General features: G+C 42.6%; 1 protein-coding gene across 4 annotated transcripts in view; it reads right to left on the reverse strand.

Moving 5' to 3' along the window:
- Nucleotides 1-27765, reverse strand: part of Aig1 (androgen induced 1) — a 226001-nt gene that overhangs the window by 5078 nt on the left and 193158 nt on the right. For 2 of the 4 annotated variants that reach the window (XM_038338974.2, XM_038338971.2), the window contains 2 exons: nucleotides 1974-2137; nucleotides 1321-1386 (listed from right to left, as the gene is read on the reverse strand). In XM_038338974.2, coding sequence (XP_038194902.1) covers nucleotides 1321-1386; nucleotides 1974-2137 — 230 coding nt within the window. The remainder of the gene's footprint in view (nucleotides 1-1320; nucleotides 1387-1973; nucleotides 2138-27765) is intronic. The other 2 variants (XM_038338975.2, XM_038338972.2) reach the window with 1 other exon arrangement.

The raw sequence follows: 27765 nt of genomic DNA on the forward strand, positions 1-27765 counted from the left end.
TGATACTCAGTTCAAATCCAATGTTGGCAGAAGGAACAGTGGGACCAGTGTCACCAGATCTTAAAGTACTTGGTAAGGAGAGGAAGTCCAACTCTAATATGAAAATTTCCAATTTTTAAGTGTTGGTGCATGAAAAAAATCCCACTACGTAGACAGAATGAAATTTTTGGCATGTAAATTTAGGATAAAGGACTAGAGAAATGGATCAGTCAGCAAAGTACTTGCCTTGCAAGCAAGAGGACCCCTGATTGATCCCCAGAACACGCATTATAAGGAGGAGGAGCATAGTTGCATGAAAATGTAATACCAGCGGCAGAGGAGGCATATGAGCATCAGATGAACATATAAAATGCACACACACACACACACACACACACACACACACACACACACACACAGAGTTATGGAAAGGCCAGCAGGGGGAAGATGCTGGTTTGTCACAAACATCAGCTCCTAGGGGCTCCACTAAATAATTGTAGACAGAATTAATCTCTAAACAGAAATAAGCTATAAATTGGTGACTGGTTTTCATGCACGCCATGCAAGAAAACAACAGAGACCAGTTGAGCTGCACAAACAGTTCAGAAAACTCAGTGTCGCTCTTCATCCTTAACTCCTCATTCAAGGCTGCTGGTAAGCAACCTTCTCTAGTCTAGGTTGGGATTTATCTCTTCTGCCATTCAGGCATCTTCTCAAGGCAGTAGCAGAGTCATGGTCAAATGTCTGCCAGAACTGAGCACATCCAGGGGATAGAGAAAGCCAGAATTTTTTCTTCCTCAACTGCACATCTTAGTTTAAACCTAACTATAGGCATTCTCTGAAGATGGTGAGGAAACAGTTTTGTATTTCATTTCAGGAACATTTTTAAGGCACCAAATAAGTCTAAATTTAAAAGAGAAGGATTACTGCTTTTGTTGAATGGAGGAAACGTCACAGAAAGACTGCTGTCTGGTTCTCCAAGCCATGGTCGGAATGGATTAAAAAGGGGGCCACCTAGCATTAGCTGACGCACTGACACACACCGTCTCAGAAGAAGCACACACAAAGCAATCGGATGCAACGACTATGCAAACACTACTTTATTAGATGAGAGGACTGAGCTGCTGCAAAGCAACTGCCTTCCGCCAGATGCTCAACATTGGCGGATCGCAGTCCATTTACAGTTCATCTCTAGAATAGCAGACCGTGTCCAAGGAGATGCCCAGATCTCTCTGACCCCCCCCCCCCCATAGCAGCCTCTGGGAATGTTTTCATGCAGGATTCAGATCACTACATGGCCAGTCCTTGCCTTTCCACCTTCCAGCGGTTATGTATTCTTACACAGATTTTGGACAGGGTTGCCACAGCTTAGATAAGATTGTGTGTCTTGCCAACAAGGAGGCTTTGCTATAAATAGAAACAGAAGAGAAATCAAGTCAAAGGTTAAGGGAGCTTTAGCAGCAATGAAATATATCCTTTAATGACGGCATCTCTCTGTGACCTTCCATTCTGGCAAAGGGCGGCCACCTGGACCGTTTACAGTGCTGGCTTCACCATCATGAGATTCCTCTGAGACTACCGCATCCACGAGAAGATGACATGGCGGAGGAGATCTGGTGACTTTTAATGAGGCTCTCTCAGTAACTTACTATTTAATTTAGGGCCCTTTCACTCTGGCAGAATTCTGTTAATCATAGCTGGCTTCACTTTTTTTCCCTCTTAACACTGTTTTTTTTTTTCTATATAATTTTATGAGCGCGCTTCTTTTATCTTCAGGTTTGGATGTTTTACTACCTAATAAGACCAAGTGAGAAATAAACCTTTCAGATAGCACTGCCAGCAGCTCTTAAATTAATACTGTAATAAAAAAAGAAGCTTCCGTGGAGAGCCTGGGTGGAGGGCTGAAGAGGAGGCTGCCGCAGAAGCGTCCCTCGGCCAAGGCTCTCTCTCCTAGGCAGCACTGTTCTTGTGGATGTGCCCTCAGCGGTACTCACTTCTCTGTGTATCCCAGATGTAGCTGTTCAGGACTTCTCCCAGCAGGTACAGGAAATTCATTAGGATTGTTGTTGACCCAAAGAAGATGATCCTGGCTCCTGAGCCGATGTGTTCCAGGAAAGGGTACACCCACATGCCGGTGACATGATGTATCCAGCACACCCTGCATTGGAATTGGAGAGGAGACAAAGACGGAGTCACGGCCATGGCAGATGTCAAAGCTGGTGTGTTTACAAAGGGAAGCCCATCGCACCAACAAGGAGCTCCTGCATGGCCCACCCTCACCCTGTTAACACCTTGTAGGATTCTAGGACAGTTACTCCAAGACAAGGAGCTCCTCCTGTATGGCCCAGCCTCAACCTGTTAACATCTTGTAGAATTCTAAGACAGTTACTCCAAGCAAGAAGTCACCACGGGCCCGTCAGGCAACACTGCTGCCTTTCTCTGCCATGTCCTTCCTTGGTCCCACGAACTGTGTCAGGACCCCACACTGCACTGAGTGACACGTCTCCCTAGTCTCCTCCTTCCTGGCAGCGTCTTCTCGTCTTTAATGACACTTAAAAGGTTTTGGTCCGGTATTAGCGACTGCTGGGTGATTTAATACTGTTATACAATCCTTTTAATCTCTTCTTTATACAATGGAACAATGTAGCGTTAGGCAATCAGCCTGTAATAAAGCCGAGTGAATGTATGCCAGGTATCTTGCCACACCGCCTTTCAGTGAGACAGGGACAGGAACTGCGTGCGTTGGGGCTGCCACCCCATCACCCCACAGATGCAGGCTTCCTGCTTCTCTGCTCTGCAGATCCTGCACTAGCTTCCCTTCTGAACATCTGTGCATGCTTCCTCGTAACCATCTTGTTTCTGGGGCGGACGTTTCTGGCTCGGCAGGAACAGCAACATCAACAAGCATTGCTTCCCAGAACTTAGTTGCAATGCCAGCCTCGCTCTACCCCGGCATGGCTGCTGGTAGTGGTTTTCTGGATTATTTGAGGTTTGCTCTTTTACCAAAGAGAACCAGTTTTGGAGAATGAATAAAATACAAATAACTATTACATTGGGAAGAAAGGTTACTTTCTACACTTTGGTGTCAAAGAATGTGGAGACACCCATACAAAGGCTTCAGTGGTGACGGGAAGCCATGGAGCTTCACTACAGTTTGTATTATCTGTGTGGGTAAAGCCCCAGTGGCCATGGAGGTGAAACACTCTGGCAGTGCTGCTAAAAGAATTTCACTTTTTAAATGAATGAAATACAAACACACAAAGCCCAAATCATACATAAACACATTCACATGCCTGTAAACATACACGGCACATTTATGGCCTCAAAAATTTGTGGTTTACTTCATCTGGCGATGGATGGAGATAGAGACAGAGGCCCACATTGGAGCACTGGACTAAGCTCCCAAGGTCCAAATGAGGAGCAGAAGGAGAGAGAACATAACCAAGGAAGTCAGGACCGCCAGGAGTGTGTCCACTCACTGAGACAATGGGACTGATCTAATGGAAGCTCACCAAGGCCAACCAGACTGGGACTGATGGAGCATGTGATCAAACCAGACTCCCTGAACATGGCAGACAAGGAGGGCTGACTGAGAGGCCAAGGACAATGGCACTGGGTTTTGATTCTACTGCATGTACTGGCTTTGTGGGAACCTAGTCTGCATGCTCACCTTCCTAGACCTGGATGGACGGGGGAGGACCTTGGACTTCCCACAGGACAGGGAACCCTGACTGCTCCTTGGAATGGAGAGGGAGGGGAGTGGGGATGGGGGAGGGGAAGGGAAATGGGAGGAGGGGAGGAGGTGAAAATTTGTAAAAATTATATAATTTAATTTAAAAAAGAAAAAAAATGTGGTTTAGACTTCTGTTTTATCTCCAGAATATTTGAAAGTTGAGACTGTACCACATCAATACACTAGCACTCAGAGCAGCCAAATGTTTGGAACAACCCATGTCCATTCAGAGGTGAATTTAAGCACAATTAATAAAAACTCAGAGAGAAAAACTAGGGTTCAACCTAAAGATCTGAAAAGCAAAACAGCCAGCCATTGGCTCTTACCTCTACCTTAGTCTGAAATGGCGATCCTGTCTCCCAGAATCTCAGAATGACACTGTCCCTGAGAGCTATTTTCCCCCATTTTATATTCTTCTCTAGGGCGTGGATTAAAGGCATATACCACTGGGATTAAAGGCATGCACCACCTGATCTCTATGGCAATTAGTGTGGCTACTGGGATTACAGGTGTGTGTTACCATAACTTGGTCTGTAAGGCTGACCAGTGGGACTGTTTTACTCTCAGATCTTCAGGCAAGCTTTAGTTGAAATGCTTCTACCATGAATGAATACGCAAAGGGCTGAAAAGAATACACAATAGAATGCTGATTTGTACAAGGAAGACTAAAACTTTAGTACATACCACAACATACTTAACCTTTAAAACATAATAAAGAAGTCAAATCACAGGACAGTTTCTGACGATTCCATCTGTATGAGACACCAAAGTAGACAAACCGAGAAACAAAGCACAATAGAGATCACCACATATTACATCTCTGTCAAAAAGCTTCCCCCTCAGCCCATGGACTGAAGGCTCCGTTCTCAAAGCAGCAGTATCCTGTGCTGAGGCCTCTGGGAAGGGAACAAATCATGTGGACTCTGAGATAATGAGAGGATGAACCCACCCATTGATAAATTCTTAAGTCAACTGACTACTGGGAAGTTGAAGAGGTTATAAGATGTGGAGTCGTGTTAGAGTAAGTAGGTTGTTTGGGCAAGATCGTTCTCTCTCTCTCTCTCTCTCTCTCTCAGATTTATTTATTTTTTTATGTATACACTGTTCTGCCTGAAGGCCAGAAGAAAGCACCAGATCTTATTACCAATGGTTTTGAGCCACCATGTGGGTGCTGGAAATTGAACCCAGGATCACTGGCAAAGCAGCCATTGCTCTTAACTGCTGAGCCATCTCTCCAGCCCCTGGGAAAGCTTTTGAAGGGTATACTTCATCACCGGCCCCTTCCCTCTCTCTTCCTTCCAGTCCCTATAAGATGAGAATTTTCTAGTTCTGTTTGTTCCCTCATGAGGGCTATCCAGCCAGGTGACCGTGGACTGGTCCCTTTGGAACTGTGATGGACAACCGTTTCCTACTTTTAGACTGTTAATCTCACAGCAATGGAAAGCTGACCAATGCACAAGGGTCTGAGAGGACCAGAGGAGGAACAGGGCGTTTGTGTTGAAGACGATGACAAGTTTGAGGGCTAGGCATAGTAACTACGACATGTCAGTGTACATCTAGAGATGGCTGTTTCCATGGCATTGACTTACTCAAGCCAAAATAGATCTATTTTAAAAAGTTAGGAAAAACAATTTTTCCCTTAAGATGAAGCACTTGTGGAGACCAATAGAAATTAAATTGTTAGAGTGTGGAGTTTGATAGGACCTGTTCTGTTAGTTCATAAATCACTGGCAGTCAGATCTCCCTTGTCTAGTTTTAACTAAGGTAGGGAGGTGGTGTAGCAGCCACTAAGTGGCATCCATGAAGAAAATATGAAACATACCCCAACTTAATGTCATCAAATAGTAAATTATTTTTCACATCAATTACAACATCGTGACCTGACTCACTATAAATGTTTCCTCCATGAGGCAAACTGGGGGCGCGATTCAACTATAAATGTTAATTATACTCTGCATACCTGCTCCTGGCTCTCTGCTGGCTTTTGGTGGACTGGGCCTTTCATTTGCAGCTCATAAAGATCACTTCTGATGCCAGGCCTGAGCTCTGCTCCTCAGACTATGTAATGCCCTTTTGATCTCCACGCAACCAAAATACAATGCCAAGAGACACAACCATGGCCATATAGTATGTGTCTTCAGGTGAATCCTAAATTTTTATCTCCAGACTGGATCTTTCCTCAAATTTTAGAATTCCATAACTGGTTAACACATCCACATCACTTTGGACAAACGATAATTCCAACTCAAGGTTTCCATGCTTCGTCCCTGTACCCTGGATCCTGTGATTAGGCTGCACATGGTGCTTTCACATGATATATACCTTATAAAGTCCCCTTTAAGGGATATTTATCCCCCTCTCACAAGTAAAATAATCTGAGGCCAAATTAAATACCATAAAAAAAAACCCTAGGAAAGTCAGGAAAGAAATACGCAATTGATTTCCCTTCAAAATATTTTAATTATTCTTTGAGGAATCCACACATGTATAGAATGTATTACAATTATATTCATAATCCACTAACTATCCTTTCTTATCGCCCTCTAGCTCCTTTGGACCCTTTCTTCCCCTGGTTCTACCTTCATGTCCCTTCTTCCCTCGAATGAGAATAAAGAGGATTGCTTGCATGAGTGTGGGTGCGGGGAATCTGTGCTGGAGCACGGGGAACAGATCGGTGGCTACACTACCGAAGAAAGAGCATTCTCCAGCCCCCATCAGTCTTTAATTACAAGTAGCTCCCCAATTAGGAGAGGGGCCCCAAGTGCCCCACTCCCATCCATGCTTGATTACATTTTTGTAGTCTGGACTCATTTTCCTCAAGGCACGCAATATTGTCTTAAATATTCATATTTCTTCCCACTTTCTGACTTTTTTTTTTTGACTTGTTAGGTCATCAAAACATCCCGGTATAAAAGCAGAAGTCCTGTTATTTGGGTTACACCTGGATTAGTGTGAATGATATACCCACTTGTCCTAACAGGTTGTGATTTCATCGTTTGTTTCCTTGATAATATCACAGTTAAAGTCTCTGTGCAAAGATGACTCATGGCCTTGCTCATCTATGAGTGGAGAGTTCTTCATTCTTGGGTTGCTTTCAATTGCTGTCTCACTTTTAAAGCTTTCTCATGCTCAAGGCAATGGCACTTATGCTAAAAATTTTATTTTCAGAAATCAACAACCAAGGTATATGTGTGCATGCATTCATGTGTATACACATATTTGTACACAAATGCACATATTAACTAGTATTATAAGGCTTCTGCAATATCTGCTTTATTAAGTATACCTCTCATCCATTTATTTGAAGTTTCCAAGTTTTAAAAAAAAATGACACTTATCCATGTCACCCATTTGAGCACTTTGCAGAGATCCAGCAGTAAACGAGGCAGAGGTAATGCGTGTCCTTGTGAGTCCAGCCTGGTGGGCAACCAAGCTTTTACAAGAGCACCTGCAGCAATGGGCACAATTACAGAGGTCAGGAGCTGGAGCAGTGGCTCAGCTTTCAAAGGCAAAGGCTCACACCAATTACAAAGGCCAGGACAGGAGTGCCACGGGTGCATAGGGATTATTTCCCACTGTTACAAGGATTGCCCATGTACAACTAGTCATCCTTGGATAGTCTCTTGTATACTTAGCTTTCTGTTAAGCCATTCTTTGATAGCCGAAATGTTCACACGATGTTCATCAATGTGCAATAAAAATGTTCTCAATGATTTCACAACCATCGCTCTTTGTCTCTCCTCTCCAAGGCGAACTCTTACCTGGTGAATACTCACGGCCTCATCCTTACTTTGTATTGCTCTTCTGCCCACACACCTTAATTATCCTTAAATATATAGTCTTTATGTTTTTGAGGGTTTTGTCTGAATGTCTGTCTGTCTCTGCACTATGTGTGTACAAAGCCTATGAATGCCAGAAGAGGGCCCCAAATCCCTTGAAAGCAGAGTTACAGAGAGCTGTGAGTTGCCAAGAGGGTGCTTGGAATTTAGCTCAGGGCCTATAGAAAAGGGCTCTTGACTACTGAGCCATCTCTCCAGGTCCCCAGCTTCATTCTTGATGTCCTGATACAGCATGCTGGCTGGTCTGAACACCCTTTCTCTCCTCCCTCCCATCACCTTGACCACTCTTTCTTTTCCTTCTGTTAAATTATTCTACATTAAATGTGAATTTTATAGCTTTTTTGTACATCCAATCCTGGTTGGCCTGCACCATGTGCTTGGCTGGGGCCTTCAGAGGCCAGGAGAAAAACCCTGGACTGGTGTTACAGAGGTTGTGAGTCACAAAGTGCATGCTGGGAACTGGACCTAGGTCCTCTGAGAGAGCTGTAAGTACTTTTAACACTCTATAGCCCCGAACTTTCCCTTAGGCTTAGTTTGTAACTCCTCCTTTTTAATGCTATACATTACCTATTGATTCAATCACGACCATGGCTTCACACCCACCACACACACAGATATTTCACAAACTTGTATCCCTGTCCAGTTCTCTTCTATGGTATAGAAAATATTCTCAGTTCTGACAGCATCTCATTTTGCACATCTGAAATGCACTTCCAGCTTAGTCTATCTGCAGCCAAAGCTATTTCTATTTTTCTCGTCAGACCTCCCAAATTCCTCATCTCTGAGAATGGTTCAGTTGCAAATCCAACACCTGTCAACATTTTCCCCTTTCACCATACAAAGCCCTGCCCTGTCTGATCAAGGTTACTGCAATCATCTCTGCAATACATTATTTTTTTTCAATTTCTATCACCATCTTAAGTTGTATGAAAATTATCTCAGCCCAGAAGACTGTAATCGTTTCTAGTTTGTGTCTTCTTCTCTTTTCCCCTTCTTCTGATTGTCACACGGGCTTTCTCAACCAGAATAAGAACACATTATTACCCCACGCCCATGCTGCTCCATTCATTTTTGTTACAGTCAAGAAGGGTAGACACCTGCCTCTCACTGGCCTGCACCCGTCTGGCCTCATCTCACTCCTTTCCCTTGCTGCTCTTTATCTCTAGCCATACTGATTTTCATCCAGTTTCCTGATTTTCCACGTTCCCTCTTGCCATGTGGATTTTCGTGTGCACCTCTTTCTACATAGGCTGGTAGTTACCCTTCCTACAGACTAGCTGTATCCATCAGATATATTAGTTCTGCTGTGGTGATTGGACAGCCATCACTTACTCAGGAAAGTTTCCTCAATCTGCCAGGTTAGTACATGTGTAGAAAGTTCTCGGAGAACCACACATCTTGATTTTTAGAGCTCTTTGACTACTTAAATTTGAATGATAACTTTACTTCATCCAGAGCACACATTGTGTGAGGTGAGAATCTTTATCTCTCTCTACTCCTCTCTGTCATCTTAGCACTTGCCACCATGCATGTCACATGTTAGGACAGTAAGTGGTTGACTGGTTGAGGAAGAGTTTGCTAATTAAAGATGGGAGGAACGAACATTCTAGCCAAAAGGACTTTCCAAAAACCCAAGAAAAAGGAAAAACTCTAAGAGAGTCAAGGAGAAAACATTTTTGCTGAGATCGGGGACTGAGTACAGGAGGGGCTGATGTCAAACTGTGGGTGGTCTTTTTAATCTTCCAAAAGTTAGATTACCGAGTGTGGAGAGAAAGAAGTCTTTGAAGCATATTAAATAAATGTGGGCAGATGGAATTGAAAACTGACTCTCTCTGAAAACAGTGGTGGCCTAGATAGAAGTGGTAGTTAATGGAAATAAAAATTAATGGATAGTTTTTCAGAAGATATGGAGACCAGTATCTATCAAAGTATAAGTCATAAGCAGCGACATGTTGGTGGTAGTACAAAGGCTGATAGGAAGTTGGTTAGTTGGTTACATGGTAGCCTGGATTCAAGCATAGTAAGACTGTTTACACATGGGCAAACACTATGCATCAGGTGTTCCTTCCATTCCCTGAAGCACTGGTTGTTCAGTAATTGCCAGTAACCATGGGTTACAAACATTAAAAACAAAACCAAGATAACAGAATAGAAAAAGTCAGAAGGACTTGCATATGATGAGCAAAACTGACTTGCAAAATGGAAGTTTCATATAGGAATGCATGCGTGAGTACACACACACACACACACACACACACAGAGAGAGAGAGAGAGAGAGAGAGAGAGAGAGAGAGAGAGAGAGAGAGAGAGAGAGAGAGAGAGAGAGAGAGAGAGAGAGAGAGAGAGAGAGAGCGAGCGCCACTCACTCCTGGCTAGGTCATAACATAAAATGTGTTCTTTTTAAATACATAGTAAAACATTAAAAAATAAAAAGCACTGATTTCAGAGACAGATTTAGAGGACTTGATGATTGACTGAGCTGATTTGGAGAGGCCACCGAAGATGAGTTAAGGATTAATCATAGATTCCTGGCTTGATGAGCCAGGTAGGGAGAGCTGCCATTTCCTGAGATAGGAAATAATGCTCTGACCTAGCTGCCTTCAGGGGATGAGAATTTCTGTTTGGACATGCTCACTTTGAATGTTCAAATGATATCCAAGCAAACTTATCCTTAAGGCTATTAGTTACATGGGTCTGATGTAAGCAACATAGACCTCAAGCTCACTGGCAACAAGATGATAGTGGGAGCTATCAGGACAGACTGTGACCATCAGGTGAGAGTGTATAGAAAGCATCAGGAAAATGGGTTCATAAAAGAGCTGCCTAGAAAGTAATGCTGGGGCAGACCAAGGAGACTGAGGCGAAATAGTGAAACCATGGGATGTGGGCTAGTGATGTGGAAGCCAGAGAGGCAATGTGGTTTCCTGAAGCCAGGGTGTGGCTCAAAGAGTCTACAACACAGAAGCTGAGGAGCAAGAGTTATTAGGAAAACAGTTTCCACTAGGAGCTGGGAAGCAATGTGTGTGTGTGTGTGTGTGTGTGTGGTTGAAATCTACTGTGAATAGTGACTGCTTATCACATTTTGATGAAGAGTTAAAACAAACCAACCTTCTTAAATTCCCTAGCTTATTTAGCCACATGGGCAAAGATCACCTTGTTAGAAAAGTCATGAGTTGGGACAGTGACAAAAGTCTGAGACAGCACAGTGAGGGCCACATGTCAACGTTTCCTTTTCTGGCTGTTACCCTTATTTATCCAGAATGGACACAAATAGCTATTGTACCACCAGGAACCTTTTTATTTTCCTTATTATTTAAGAGGATTACAAGGTTACTATTCAAATTTAGATAAGGAGCTAGGCAGCTTAAAAGATACACAGGATATAGACCATGTTCAATGGCAACTTACAGCCAACTACATTTGTAAGGCCAGTGACAGGCTCTGTGTTTTTACAGGACTCCTTCTCGGGGGGAAGGTATTATATTTATGTCATTTTACAGCTGAGGACACTGAGGCCCAGAGAGGTTGAGCAGCGGGGAAGCTGGGACACACGTCTCAGTAGTTAAGCTCCCAGCTTGTTTGGCTGGTTCCTCTACCGCTCCAGATATTAGCCTGTGATGGATGGGAACGGGACCCCAGAAAGCCTTTAATGTGCTTAGACCCTAAAAGATGATTTAGGCATCAAATCTCTTTATAAAAGTTTTTCCTCTTCTGACTATAAAAGTAATTCACATGATCATTATGGAAAATGTGTGAGATGCAGAGATGTTGCAAAATGCAAGATGAATTACTTTTAGTGAAGTTTTAACACAAGATTGAATGTCTTATAAAAGTCAAGGACCATATTTTATAGCTTCCTTTGAGGAGGGGGGGGAGCACTGCAGGGATGAAACACTCCTTCAGAAAAGGCAATGACTTATCTCCTAAACAGTCACACCATATTTAACCTGGGGGACTCACTACACTTGTCAGGCCATGGTCTGTGTTCTGCGTAGGGCAGAGTATGGACCTCAGCTCTGGCTTACTGTTTCTCAACTCTCTGATGCTTCTGAGGGATGTTTCACAGGCAAGTCTGGCTGTCAGCTCACGTGCGGACTGAACTGGATGTAGATATGTTCAATTTGAGGACTATTCTGAAGGTCCCTTGGATTTTCTTCCCAGTACTGATTTCACCGGGACCTGTTTTATTGCATTTTGGAAACTCTGGAAGTTTCATTGTTGTTTGTTGCAAGAAGGCACTTGTTGGTTCCTGGCCGCTTAGCCCCAAAATAATCACACAGAAACTGTATTAATTAAATCACTGCTTGGCCCCTTAGCTCTAGCTTCTTATTGGCTAACTTTTACATATTAATTTAACCCATCTCCATTAATCTGTGTATCACCACATGGCTGTGGCTTACCAGGTAAAGTACCGGCGTCTGTCTCTGGCAGGGCTACATGGTTTCTCTCTGGCTTGGGCCTTCTTCCTCCCAGTATTCAGTTTAGTTTTTCCCACCTAGTTTAAGTTCCGCCCTGCTATATGTCCAAAGCAGTTTCTTCATTTATTAATTGTTATCACAGCATATAGAGGGGAATCTTGTATCACCTCCCCTTTTCTGTTCAAATGAAAAAGGAGGGTTTTAACTTTAATATAGAAGAAATTACACAAAACAGTTATCAAGCAAGAATTACAGTTACATCTATTTTATCTTTTATCATAACAAAGGAAACTATATTATTATTATCTATTCTTCCCCTGTGTATGCTGTGATTACCATTGACTAATAAAGAACTGCTTTGAGCCTACAGCAGAGCAGGGAAGAAGAGAGGTAGGCAGGGAAAACTAAAGTGAATGCTGGGAGAAAGGAGACAAAGTCAGAGAGAAGCCATGTAGCCCTGCCAGAGTCAAACGGAACTTTACCTGGTAAACCACTGCCTCATGGCAATACACAGATTAATAGAGTTGGGTTAAATTAATATGTAAGAGTTAGCCCATAAGAAGTTAGAGCTAAGGGGCCAAGCAGCGATTTAAATTACTATGGTTTCTGTGTGATTATTCTGGGAGTCTGGGCAGCCGGGAAATGAAGAAGCGGCCTCCTCCAACAGTTATTGTTGTCGTTGTTTTGTGTTTTGGTTCATGGGCTCCTCCATTTGTTTAACACACTAGTCTCCACTCGTGGGGTGAACAGTAGTGGCATGTGTAGGTGTGATTATGAGATTGTGGTGTGGTAAGTTTGCCAAGACTTGCTACTGAATAGGTAGAGACTCTTGGATAATGTCAATGGATGCTTCCTTGGATGGGAAAGTGGGCTCAAAAGTTCTCTCAAGGGAGGTCTGAGTAGTGGTAGAAAATGCATCAGTTACAGACAGACACCAAGCAGAGAGAGTCACTCTGAGCAGTGTTGAAATACCATTTAGTTTACAAATACAATGGCACAAGCCTGTTTTTGCACATTAGGCATATTTTCCAAGGAAATACCTTAAGACAGGATCATAGTGTAATACTCATTAAAGATTTCTTGATTACTTTCACTGAAGCTAGTCCCACGGACCCTGGGAAAGCTTCCTGGGTGTGTGCCATGCAGTCACACAGGACTCAGTGCTCAAAAAGTCCTAGATTTAAATTAATGATCTATGATCACCATTTTGTAATTCTTAATAATTTTTTAACAGAGGATTCTCCTACTATTTTTCACTGGGCCTCACAAATTACATAGTCCTGTGTGAGTAGCTATGCCCTCTACACTTTGGGACAACTTCTAGTTTATTTATGTATTTTTGGGTCACCTTGAACATTTGGAATGTCTTTGATCCTGTTTCCATGTTACTGAAGAAGTTTAAACACTGCCTAAAAATATGAGCTGAATATGTGAATGAGATAGAAGTTAACACTGAGAATAGAGAACACCGCAGAAACATAGGACTAAGTACATAATTAATTGGTGATGTGATTGGCAGATAAGATAGGTATTAGCACCACCAACTTAAGTTAATTTTTTTAATAGCCAGGCAAATCAAACAAATGACCACAAAGCCTTTTCAGTATTTCTCCTTATGTGGAAGTATATAACATTTTCCTGTGCTCCACACAAGAATATTTCCAAGGTTACAAGTCCCTCCACCCATCCCTAGGGAAAGAGGCGAATTGTGCAAGCCTTTCGGAATGAATTCCTCTCATGAGGTCATGAGGGAATGTGTTTTCTTCCTGATTTTAAATCACAAATATCGGAGTGATTTATCCATGAAGGCAGGCCAAGAATCGACTTCAGAAAGCTCTCCTTTAACACATATCCTGGCACGTGCCTCAGCGGGTGGCAAAGGATTCGTTTCCATCAAGTCCCGCTCTCTCCAGTTTACCTGATTTTATAAGGATGTTTTCCTGGAGAGAATTCAATCTGAATTTCCCTCAATAAAACTCATGGCTGGTTCCTCTTAACTTTAATCACTTGGAACTTCGCAAAGCACACAGGTGCCAAACATCAAGCTGACACATTGAACACCGGAGGGAACATGTGTTCTTTCAGGAGGGGGGTGGAGACTCAGCAAGGGACCATTACGATCCCTGTGATCATCAGGGTTGGCTGCTGATGGAGCCACACATTCAGACTGGGAGGCAAGGAGGGGCTGCCTGAATTCCACAGTGGATACCATAGTTTTCCACACTTCTGCTGAGATCAACTTCGCTTACTGTTCGGATCCTCAGCGACACTAAATGCATTTCATTAGGATAATTAAAAACTCCTAGTTGTCCTCTTGATTACCTGCTCCACCCCTCATATCTCTGGATCAGTGGTTCTCAACTTTCCTAAAGCTGCAACCCTTTAGTACAGTTCCTCATGTGGTGGTGATCCCTAGCCTTAAAATTATTTTTGTTGCTACTTCATAACTCTAATTTTGCAACTGTTATAAATCCTAATGCAAATATCTAATGGATACATATCTTATATGTGACCCTGTGATAAGGCTGTTTGACCCCCAAAGGGGTCACGACCCACAGGTTGAGAAATGCTGCTCTGGAGACATCTGTTTTGAGCTCCTGTTTTGAGTAGTGCCCAGTGTCACGCTGTATGGTGAGAACTGTTCTGAGCAGTGCCCAGTGTCATGCTGTATGGTGAGGACTGTTCTGAGCAGTGTCCAGTGCCACACTGTATGGTGAGGCAATCTCTGCAATTGTCGCAGCATTCCTTCTCCCAGTGAGAAACTTTTTTTTTTTCACTCAACAGATACGTAACAAGGCTAAGTGGTGTCAGAGATGGGAACGCAACAGTTTGTGAAGTAAACATGGCCTGTGACCCAGAACCAGTGTTCCCAGTCTCAGAGCAACATGGCCCTTATGTGACATGTGACATTCCCACTACTGTGCAGGATAGCTGTAGAAAGCTGAGGTTCCTTTCTAAAGTTGGTTTGATGTTTATTTGTTACTCTGAATCAAGCAATCAAAAGTGATAAAAGCTTTGTATTTCAAAAGGCAGAAACTCCGTGCCTCCAGAATGGTGGCCCTTAGCCCCCTCCTCATGCCTGGCTCTGCCCCTCAAGGAAAGCCACACCTAATTCTTTCAGTCCTTTCTTCAGGCTTTTTGTTTCTTTCTTTTTTTTTTTTCCTCATTTTTTTTTATTAAAGATTTCCATCTCCTTCCCTCCTCCTCCCCCTTCCCTCCCCTCCCTTCCACCCATACCCCCACTCCACCCCTTTCCAAGACAAAGAGCCATCAGGGTTCCCTTCACTATGTTAAGTCCAAGGTTCTCCCAGCTCCCCCTAAGTCCAGGAAGGTGAGCAGCAACCAAACTGACAAGGCTCACAGTGAGCCCGTCCATGCTGTAGAGTTCACGTTCATTGCCGTGTCCTTGGTTTCTCAGTCCTCCTCCACCGTCAGCCACATTCAGAGAGTCCGGTTTGGTCCCCTGTTCCATCAGTCCCATTCCAACTGGACTTGGTGGTCTCCCGTTAGATCTCAATGGGTAAACGCACTCCTCACGGTCCTGACTTCCTTGCTCATGATCTCCCTCCTTTTGCTCCTCATCGGGACCTTGGGAGCTCAGTCCGGTGCTCCTATGTGGGGCTCTGTCATTTTCTCCATCCAATGCCAGGTGAAGGTTCTATGGTGATATGCAAGATATAGTCACAGCACCAGCAGCTGAGGAGTGTTGAATTTGTTAGTTGCTGTGAGAACACACTCATTTTTCTTTACAATGTGACCTAGGATAGGATGATTGCACACCAGGGCAGGCCCAACTCCCAAGAACAGTTGAGCAACACAAACTAGAATCGGTGGGGAAAGAATGAGAAAAAAGAATTAACCTCAAATTTGGATGGTGTCCTGCCTAGTTTTATGTCAGTTTGATACAAGCTAGAGTCCTTTAAAAAGAGGGATCTTAATTCAGGAAATGCCCTGAGTAGATGGGCCTGTGGGCAAGGCTGTGGTCCATTTCTCAATTCGTGATTGATGTGGGAAGGTCCAGCTCACTGGGAATGCTGTCACTCTGGGGCTGGGTGCTATATGGAAGTACATGATGCACCTCAGCAGGGCAACACAATAGAGCCAACCCTGTTAGCGCAAGTGTGAGTGAGCCAGTACCAAAGTTGTGAGCATGGGAGAGCTGCCCCATTACCCATTTGTCTGGTGGTCGCTGGGTGGGGGAGAGCTGCATCCCCCCATCGACGTCTGGGGCAGGGAGGAGAGCTGGCCCTGTGGTCATAAGGGTGGGAGAGTCAGGTATGGGTGGGTGAGCCAGTCCTGAGGTTGTAAGCATGGGACAGCTGTACCCATTTCATATCTGGCAAACCAACCGTACAGCTGCCTCGGCCCAGACCTAAGGTTATGACTTGCAAGTAAAGATATATAAGCAAACAGGTTTATAGTGTGACTCACTGTGTCACACTGCAGCTTCCTTAATGAGAATTTTAAACTTCCCCCTGTTTAAAAATTTTATTTTCCTTTTTTTTCTCTTAGATTTTGTCTTAATTTGGGGATATTCAGGGGCAGAAGGAGGATGCAAAATAACGGGAAGTGAATGGGATAGAGATGCATGATGTAAAAGACACATAGAATAAACAAACAAGCAAATAAGTAGGAAGCAGATTGAGCAAGCCACGAGGTCAGTAAGCAGCACCCCTCCATGGTCTCAGTTTCAGTTCCTGCCTCCAGGTTCCTGGCCAGGACATATAAGGTAAACCCTTTCTTTCACGAGTTACTTTTGGTCATTGTGTTTTACCACAGCAATAGAAACCCTAACTAATGCAGGTGGAAAGGGGTGGAAGGGTGGTAACTGGAGGATGTTGGGCTTGAATATGTTTAAATTTTGAAAAAGAAATAATTTGTTGAATAAAAAGAAATACAATCGTTTAAAGAAACGAAAAAGCGCTCTGTTGGTATGGGACGTTCTGTGAGGTCCACAGATCTTCGGGGCTGCTCAAGTCTGACACCACATTCCTTATTTTCTGTCTTCTGTTTATTGATACTGAAGGACTGATGTGTCTACAGTGATTGTATTGTTATCAATTGCTCCCTTAAGATGTGTAATGTTTGTTTAACATATTTAGAAAACTGAGTATTAGGCAGGTAATATTTATAATATGCTAATTCCTCTCACTGAGATGATCCCCTTATAATATGACGGCACTCTCTGGCTCTTGTAAGCAGAGTTTGACTTAAGGTCTGTTTATATGTAGTCTTTCTTTATTCCCCTCTTTCCCTAAATTCTTCTCTTTTTTATTTTTGAGGTAAAGTCTCAGCTCATACTGATTTCAAATTCACAGTCTTGCTGCTTCTGCCTCACAGTGTTGAGATTACAGGTACGTATTGCCACACCCAGCTACCTCTTTTTTTGATAATTACTTGCATGTCATGTCTGTTTGTACCCCCTTTATATTCAGCCAATGTCCCTAAATCTAGGCAAGTTCCTTGTAGGCAACATAAACTGTATACATAAATTGCATCTTATTTCTTTTAAAATCTAGTTAGACTTACTATATGTATTTTGATTGATGAGTTTAATACATTCGCATTTAAGGTAGTTAGTGATGGGTAAAATAGCATTCTTACATTCTGTCTGTCTTCTTCATTTGTCTTTCATGTGTTTCCATATCTCTTCTGTCATATATCAAAAGGGTGAGGGGGGCTTTGATAAGAATATTAAGCGAAGGAAGAGAAGGAGCGAGGGGAGAGGAGGAGGGGAGGAGGAGGAGGAGGAGGAGGGGAGGGGAGGAGGGGAGGGAGGAGGAGGAGGAGGAGGAGGAGGAGGAGGAGAGGAGAGGAGGAAGAAGAAGAGAAGAAAAAGAAAAAGAGAACAGAAAAGGAAAGGAAAAAGAGGAGGAGGAGGAGGAGGAGGAGGGGAGAGGAGGAGAGGAGGAGGCGAGGGGAGGGTGGAGGCGTAAGAGGAAGAGAAAGAAGAAAAACAACACCAACGATCTAACTACCTCTACAGCTTCCCTATTCTCCTCCTCCTCATTCTCCTCCTCCTCCCTCTCTCTCTCTCTCTCTCTCTCTCCCCTCCTCCTCCTTCTTCTTCTGTAGTGGCATGCTTTTATTCCTTTCCTCTGTAATTATGTTTCTGTTATAAGCCCTTTCCTTTCCTGGTTATCAATAATCTTGCTTCAAAATTCTTATAACTGTCCATTTTGAGTTGATGGCAGCTTACTTCAACAACACATAAAGTTATGGCCTTCTGCCACCATTTATGCCACTAACATAGGAGCCTTGTTTCCTTATGTGCATCTAATCATGGTTTTGTGTGCTATGTTCTCAACACTTTTCAACTTTCCCACTAGTGATATTTGCTCCTTCATATGCTTCATGTCACCGGCCACTGTTTGTTCCAGTTTGATGACTACTTTCATTGTTATTTGTAAAGCTTGGCTCCTGGTAATCAACTCCTTAGTGCTTCTTTGCTTTCTCTATGGGGGAAGACTTTTATTGTTTCTTCATTTGTGAAAGACAATTTCTCTAGGTATAGTATTCTTGACGGAATTTTCTTTCTTTATAACAGTTTGAATGGATCATTTTGTTGAGAAATCTATTTGTTTTGTGAAGAAATTACTTGTATGCAACAATTTGATTTCCTCCTTTCTGCTGGCAAACTTTTCTCTTTGATTTTGATATTTTGCAATTTACTTAGAAAGACTCTTGACTTAGACCTTTTAAGCTTACTCTAATTATAAGCTTTATTAGGTTCACAAATTTGAGCATCTATTTGGGGAGCTTTCAGCTACTATTTCTTTAAGTAATCTTTATTCCTCCATCCCTTGCTCTTCTGGAACTCCCACACAGCTTATATTAATTCAGTTCCTGGAATCCCATCCATCCTGAACATATCTTCACTCTTTCTTCTTTTTCTTTCTCTGATCTGGGGGAATAATGAAACAACAACTTGTGTTTGTGACCTATTCTCCTTTATTTTCTACTTTTGAAGTTCTATTAAAATCTCCATTTCAGTAATTATATTCTTTAGTTTTAGATCTAAGATCTTTATTTCTTTGTGACTTTTAAATTTTATTTTTTCTTATTATTCTCTGGTTTGCTTTCTCTGAGCTTTTAAGTTACTTCTTTAAATTATTTTAAATTCTTCAGACTTGTTTACAAATCCCAGATCCTTCATCAGTGATTTTTTTTGAGTGGTGTGACATTTCCAATTCTTGTATTGTCAGTTTGGTGGCTGCACACTTGAAGATGCAGTCATCATTTTCAGTCTTTACTGGCTAGCTTCAGAAAGTTAAAAAGAAAACCTTTGCCTGTCTTGCCAACCCACTTTGAACTTTAGGCAGCCCACGTAGCAGTATCTGTAGCTACTAGAACTTTCTACTGGGACCATAGAACCCACATTGAGGCGTTGTGGTTGTGTAGGTCTGCTGTTGATGTTCTGTGGCCGAAGTATTTGGCTAGCATGGATCTCTGGTACAACAGGGCTAACTTGGCCACCAAAGGGACTGTTGCTGAGGTCTGCAGTTGCAGTGGGCCTGACTGAGTTCTCGCCATCTCTGATCTGGTGGAATAAGCAGATTGCCTCATCATAAGTTAAGACCACAAGGTCACTGTTCAGAATGAGGGAGAGTACTTCTACTCATGACTGTACTCTGTATACAGGACAATTCTAACTCTCTACTCATTAGAAAAAAACCAATTTTTGGTAGTTCATTAAATAGGAGAACAGTGGTGTCTGCACACTTCAGAAAAATGTAAGGCTTCTTTCATCTGCAAGACTGGCTAGTTTCACTGTTAGGTTTCTGAGGGTGGTGGCAGAATCTGAGCCTGGCTTTCCCTCAGGTGTGGTTCTGGACGCTCTGCCTCTGCACCCTATCTCATGCCTCTCAATGGTTGGGTACTGTCTATTAGTGCACGGGTCTCCTGAATTTCTAGTTCTACTGACTTTCAAGGGAGTGCCCTAAAGGTGTTCCATCTGCCCCAAAGGTGCATGGGAACTTCCAGACAACTTCAAGCTAGAAGCCTTTAGCTTCTGATTTACTTTGATACCACAATCCTGGGTCCTTAGCAACCCCATTTATACCTAAATACCCATTAATTCCTATACTTCATTCTACTGAAGTTTTCATATTTAAAATATTAAAAAGATATAGTTTCTACACGATAGGAACTTTTATATATCTTCATGAATGTAGCACCCACCTAAGTCATTTATATTGAAGATTAAAACTGCAAGTAAAACCATGCCGTGAACTGTGTGGATTTCATGATGAAAGTAGCAGAAACAGGTACTGGTTCAAACATGTTTTCATGTCTCCCAGCCTATGAGAGGCAGGAAGGAAAATGAAATAAAATCAGATTAAGAGTTTTATTTCTCCACTCATCGAAGTGTGTGATGCTTTAGATGACTGAGAAGCAGGATGATGTTGATTCCTGGTAAGTCCTCTTTGGCTGATGACCGAGTAATATTTGACTTCACTGTTCACTGCTTGAAGAATAAGAAGGCTGCACAGTCCCTCCCGAATATATGGCTAACCGATAAAATCATCAATTTACATCAAAAGGTAGGTGATAAGACAGTGGATTTATTTTAGGTAATAAGGACAATGAAAAAACCCAGGCATTGAGAATTTAGGAGAAATGAACACATACTTTCAAACATTTTCATTCTTCTCTATTATCATTTCTTCCATAGCGTTATACTGATTTCTTACTGTCTTAGAACGGCAAGCTTGTCTACTGTAAGAGGCAGCTTTGATGAAATGGTTTTAATTCTCATCTGGTTCTACTTATTTCTGTAACAATACTATGAGATGACTGGAGGTCATTAACATGTAAGAAGATCAAAGGGACACCAGTCCTCCTTAGCAGAACACCACTTGAAAAGAAGACCCTAGCCGACAACCTACCTCACCTTGATGGAGCACCTGGAGACCAGCCATGACTACTGGCGCTACCAATATTCCATTTTCTTTTCATTAAACAGTGGCGCAGTGAGCATTCAGATTCGAGCTGTTAGAGACAGAATGACAAGAGAAGGCTGCTACCATGGAAACCTACCTGATGGCCTCTGTGGTGAGCTCCCTGTTACTCTGATGCTCGCAAACTTCATACAGTACAGGGCCGGTCACTGTTAGCCATGCAGCTCCCTCACAAGGGCCCTGATGATTAACATCAGTGAAGACCTTGAATGTGGAGATCTGAAGGAATATCATTTTTAATCTCAGCTCATCATCAGCTAAGCACAGGGGACCATGCCTCAAGACATACTTTGGACTGCAAAGCGAGAGCCAATTCAAGACTATTTCCTGCTATTTGTCTCATAAAAACAAACTACATCATTGCTTTACAGAATGCCATACTGAGGAATAAACTATCAAAAGCAAACAGAAAGAGAACCATTGCTTGCTTTGATTCAACAGATCAAGTTCCCTTAATTATTTGTGTATCAGTTACTTTTATATGATGACCCCTTCAAGGAAAGTGCTTCTACTCAAAGGCTTACTGGACAGTGTTATAAATCTAATTTTATGTTCTTTGTGGCTATTTCATTTACTCAAGTCTAGACAACATTTCTACTGATTCAGTATATGATTAAAAAACTTGGATTTTCTATAATTTGGTACCTTTAAAAAGTAAGTGTGTACAGTCAAAATCTTAACTGAGTCAACCAGTCTTTGTATGGGAGACGGACAGGCAAACTGATAGTAAATAGTAAAAGGCATTCATCCTCTCTGATGTCTGTTAGGATATATTTCTAATATTATTTATTCTAATATTATTTCTAATAATAATGTTATTATTATTATTATTATTATTATTATTATTATTATTATTATTATTATTACACACCACAACCTGTTTACTGGAGAGATGGCTCAGCAGTTAAGAGCACTGCCTGCTCTTCCAAAGGTCCTGAGTTCAATTTCCAGTAACCACATGGTAGCTCACAACCATCTGTAATGAGATCTGGTGCCCTCTTGAGGAAGAGACCAGGTCAGTCCTCATCAACTTAAACCATGAAACCCAATCTGGACAAGTTCAACAAACCCGCCATATACTGGCTGCCCATGCATGCCTCAGCATTGTCAGGGAGTACATTTCATTCAAATTTCATGCTACAATGTGAGTATGGAAACACTGGGTGTCTGTCCTCATCACCCACCTTTTGAGACAGGGTGTCTTATTTGCCAAACTATCTGCCTGCAAGCTTTTGGGGATCCTTCTGTCTCCACCTTCTAGCTTCCCATAGGAATGCTGAAATTACAGATGCATGCACTTCCACATCTGTCCTTCTGTGGCTTCTGGGGATTCAAACTTCTGCTTGCATAGCAAGCACTATACCTGGAGCGCCATCATCCTAGTCCTGCAGTGGCCATTTCTAACGATGGGTCACATGTGAAATCCTGGCTACTGTGGTGCAGGTCTCTGTCAGTGTGCAGCTCTGTAAACAGCCTCTTTCCTTCTCCCAGGTGTGTGTAGAAATTATCATAGAGAGCGGAACACTCGGCATGGACAACGAGGGAAAAGGAGAGAGCTGATAATTTAGTCATTTCTAAAGACTCATTCTCAACACTTTCCAGAGAGACAAATATGTTTTGACAAACATTACTTACTCTAGTTCTCACTTCTTTTTTAAAGACACAGAAATTCATCTCTGAGGAAACACAACTGCCAGTGTGTACTCGCCAGCCATCTCTTCTGCCCTGCATCTCGGCTTCTTCAATGTTCCGGGATGCAAGTGATCTATTTGTAGCTCCCTCCCTCCTCCTGCCTTTTTTGAGATAAGGTCTTCTTTTGACATTGACATGATAATCTTCCTGCTTGGGCCTCTAAATGCTGTGTGCACTGTGATGCCTGCCTGGATGAAGCTTTTGACAGTATACACTATCCCTTTGTTCCACTATTACTGACTTTGACTGAGCAAGCGCCTTCCAGACAGCAGGCATTTCCCCAGGCCTTGTGGCTAATGGTGGGGAGTACCATAGCTCTTGCGCATAAGATTACAGGCTGGCTGTGGTGTAGGTAGGTGTGTGGGCAGATCAAAGCTGTGTCACTGAGAATATTGTGAGTCCTTGGAAGGGGAACCACAGGTGAGTCACAATGTCAGAGAAGATTTCTTGGAGTACGCAATATCTAATCTGAGACTCAGAGATAGATTAAGAATGAAGGGAAGGGCCAGAAAAAAATAGTTCAGGTGGAGAGAGGAACATAACGTGTCTCAGAGGTGAGTTCCTAAAGCTTCAAGTTGTTTAGCAGCACTGGTATGTAGAGCTCCGAAGAGGAGGCAGACAGAACCTCTTACACTGTGTTCTCCGAAGTTGAGCCAGGAACTTCCCATGTTATGAGATCACCCTGTTTCTCCCCTGTTTTTCCATCAGTTCCTTCTCTTTTTATAACTTGTGTTTTTGATACTTTTAAAGTTCCACCTCTATCCCCACCTCCACCCCCAATTCTAACAAGAGAGTTGTCCAACAATTGAGCAATGTAAAAGCAAAATTCTGTTTTTCAGACTGGGGTGACAGCTAAGTGCTATAGTCAGCCTGCTTAGTACTTATGCATAAGAACACAATCTCCCAGAACTCACACTTCAGTTTCTTAGCGTCTTAGTTTATGTTGTCTCCTCATTCGTCTCTGCATTTAACAAAGGCTCTAGGTGACACAGTCTGCTAGAATAATGGTTCTCAACCTTTGGGCCGCAACTGCTTTGGGGGTGGCATATCATATATTTGCATTACAATACAATTCCTAACAGTAGTAACATAACAGCTATGAAATGGCAACAAAATAATTTTTATGGTTGGGGGTCACCACAACATGAGGAACTGTATTAAAGGGTTGTAGCATTAGGAAGACTGAAAACCACCATGCTAGAAGGTCAGGCTACAGCAACAAACAGAAAAGGCATAGTCTTGCATTCAGAACACTGCTGTTTGGAAGGATGGAAGACATTTAAGGGAAAAATCCAACAAGCGACTGGGAAGAGGAAACCCAGACCTAAGACAGATGGGAAACTGGGAGTTTTCTTGGAAGATGTGATGGGAAGGGTGGTAGCTAAGTAGGTCAGGGGTGGGACTGGGAGCAGAGTGACAGCTGAGAAGAAAACTGTGGAAAGCATGTGATGTCTTCAGGGAGGAAAGAGCGTGGCCTGTGTATCAGATGGTTCACCAGAGCCACAGAAAGAGCGTGGCCTGTGTATCAGATGGTTCACCAGAGCCACAGAGACTAATTTGTTTGGGAGGAACTGGATCACTGATTAAGGCTCTGAAAAGTCCCATTGTCCACTGTCTGGAAGCTGAAGGTTCAGAAAAGCTAGTGGTATAGTTCTACCTAAGCCCATATCCCTAAGAATCATAACTTCTGAGTCCACAGGCTTCAGAACAAGAAACTCTGATGGCAGAATAGGAGACAGATGTCTCAACCCTGGCAGAGACTGCAGGCTGCCCATCTCACAGCATACTTCCAGGCTTTCTGAGGACTGGGTCATGCCCACCTTTGTGGATGAGATTGATATTTATCTAGTCTGTAGATTCACATGCCGACATCTTCCAGATTCACCCTCACAGAAAGCTGAAGTAATGTTCCAACAACTATCTGGGGGTCTCTTAGCCCAGCGTGTCTGAGAGATGGAAAGACGTTAAGTGTGGCTGAAGGACAAAAAGCACCTGGATATGATAGCATCAAGAGATGAAGGGGCACCAATATGCAGAGGCTATAGTGTATGGAGTCTCGGAAGATCTAGTCTGCTTATTTCAGCAGGGAAAAGTTCTCTAGAGGCTCCTGGGGCTTCATTCCTGTTTACTATGTGACTGAACCCAGGATCTTGGGCGTGGATTGCACCATCTTTCCATCTTTTGGGCTGAGTCAGGGGCTGAATAAAAATGAAAAAGAAAGTTCAATCCTTTGTGAGGTTAAAAAAATATTTCCTACGATAAAGGAACCTTAATATGAAATTGGAACTAATTTTAAGTATAAAGGTAAACTTGACAAGATGACTTTAACTCTGCTGAAACTATTATTTAATTTAGAGAAAGACTGAATTTTTAAATGTGTCCTGAATAATAGAGGATCTGTAGTGGTTTGAATCAGAATGACCCTCATAGGCTCACATATTTGAATGCTTGGTACCCCAGTTGGTGAACATTTGGGAAGGATTAAGAACTGTGGCCTTATCAGAGAAGGTGTTTCACTGAGGGTAGACTTTGAGGTTTCAAAAGCCCTAGTCAGCCCCCCTATCTCCCTCTCTCTGCCTCACCCTTCTGTCCCCAGCTCTCTGTCTGCTGCTTATGGATCAGCTGTATGCTCTCAGATACTGCTAGCCTGCCGGCTGCCACGCTCCCCACCATGATAATAGTCATAGATTCATCCTCTGAGACTGTAAGCAAGCCCCCAGTCAAACGCTTCCTTTTAGAGGCTGCCTTGGTGTTGCTGTGTCTCCAGCAATGGAAAACTAGGACAGGGTCATCTTCCAGAGAGATAAGGTTTCCCTCAGACTTCTCCACATCAAGACTGGAGACGAGCAGATACCAGAAATGATGGAATGGATACGACAAAGGCACTTTAAGAGGCCCGTTAAGCTGGCCAAGGTACGGCTTTTGAAACCTAGGAATTTTCAAAAACGACAAAAAGAAAAACCTAAACCTACCTGGACATTTGCTCTTGTCATACAAATAAAGAAGGAGCAGTGCACAAGAAAGGAGTTATTTTTCCTTAAAGTTTGTTCCGGGATGGGACAGGTTAACATCTGTGTTAACCTCATCTACCTGGATATCTGAAAGGCAAACAGCATGACTGCACACTGTACTCAGTTTAAAGGTTTCTTTTTATTTTCTAAATTTTTTTCTATTCAGATCTTTATTACTATTATTTATTTAGTGTGTATGTCTGTGTGTGTGTGTCTGTGTGTGTGCATGTGTGCAGATGAGAACAAGCACTCATGTATAGACACAAATGTGAGACAGGGCACATTTAGAGATCAGAGGATGGCTTGAAAACTAATGAAATGATTTAATTACATTGAAATCAATTTATATTAGTTAATCTCTGAAAAATTTATACACACATACCATGTGTCTTGGGCATATCCATCCCCATGCTCCCTCCCTCCAGTCCCTCCTAGATCCCCCAGCATATCTCCTATCTCTTTCTCAACTTCATCCTGAAAGAAAAAAGAAAGTACTAAGTTCAGCTAGTGCTGCTCACACGCACATGTGTGTGCAATCATCCACTAGGGCAGTGGTTCTCAAGCTGCGGATCACAACCCTGTTGGAGGTCAAAATTCTTCCACAGGGGTCACATATCAGATATCCTGCATGTCAGACATTTGCATTTTGATAAATAACAGCAGCAAAATCACAGTTATCAAGCATCGGTGAAATAATTTAATGGCTGGGGTCGCCACAACATGAAGAACTATATTGTATTAAAGGGTCGCAGCACTAGGAAGGCTGAGAGCCACTCCTTAGGGCATTGGCCACCTATCAATGGCTGACTTCTTCCTCTCATTCAGCAGCCACCAACTGCTATTAGCTCCTCAGGTAGGGGTGGGTATCCATAGCCCCTTCCCCAACCATACTAGAATTTTATCTTTCTTGTTCTTAGTCATTTGGAGGTCCTATTCAGGTCCCAAGATCTGTGTGTGTTCATGTGTGTGACTGTCAGGTCATCAAGCTTGAAAACGTCCTTTCAGCCCTCTTTTTGGCCCAAAAATTTTCTAAACTTTTAAGTGGATTTTTGGTTAAAATTTCATATATGTGGTGGGGAGCAAAGGGGAACCAAGGTTCACGTGTTCCTGACAGAGACTTGTCCTGAAGTGACAACTCTTTGGCTCACTGACAGCATCTCATGAGCTCCTCGTCTCCCTAGGGAATGAACAGATCCAAACAGAGTCCTCATGACAATTCTTGGATTTCTCAAGAGGTTGACAAGAATTTATGAATGAATTGTCACCTTTTTCTTGCAATCTCCTAGCAGAGCTTAGAAATCAGCTCATCTAAACCACAGGATTCCATCCACTTCTTATCCAATGTTTTACCAACCAGATGCCATGGGGCTAAGTCACTTATTGCTCTTGCAAAACGGTTTGTATTTGTACCTGCAAATGTATGCATTGTTTCAACTTATGTAAGATTTTTGTATGTCGTTCTCAGATTTTAGGGGTGACTTGCACATTTGCTTCTTCTATTTTCATGTGAAAATTTCACAGCCCAAGGATATGTCATCATGCAGAGAAAAATAAAAGTGGCAACAAAATGGAAATGTCCCCCCAAAACTTCCAACTAGGTAAAACAAACTGTTAGGGGCATTTTAAGTAGGACTAGCATGACAAAATCTGAATTTTAGAAACAAGCTTTCTTGCCAAAAAATGAAAAATGTATAGGAGGCTGTAGAAGGTTGTGAAGAAATTAGAGCAATGGGGAGTTGGAATGAAAGAATAGGGCCTGCAATAACTGAATATCAACATGTAGAAGAATGAAAATAGATCCATATCTACCACCATGCACAAAACAAATCCAAATGGATCAAAGACCTCTACATAAAGGCAGCCACACTGAACCCTCATAGAAGAGAAAGTGGGAAGTACACTTGAACACAATGGCACAGGAGACCACTTCCTAAATATAACCCCAGCAGCACAGACACTGAGAGTAACAATGAATAAATGGGACCTCCTGAAACTGAGAAGCTTCTGTAAGGCAAAAAACACAGACAACAAGACAAAACGGTAGCCTACAGAAGGGGAAAAGATCTTCACCAACCCCAGACAGAAATCTGATCTCCCACAAAGAACTCAAGAAATTGGTCATTAAAAGAACAA

The sequence above is a fragment of the Arvicola amphibius genome, chromosome 8 (assembly GCF_903992535.2).
Source record: "Arvicola amphibius chromosome 8, mArvAmp1.2, whole genome shotgun sequence".
Classification (NCBI taxonomy): Eukaryota; Metazoa; Chordata; class Mammalia; order Rodentia; family Cricetidae; genus Arvicola; species Arvicola amphibius.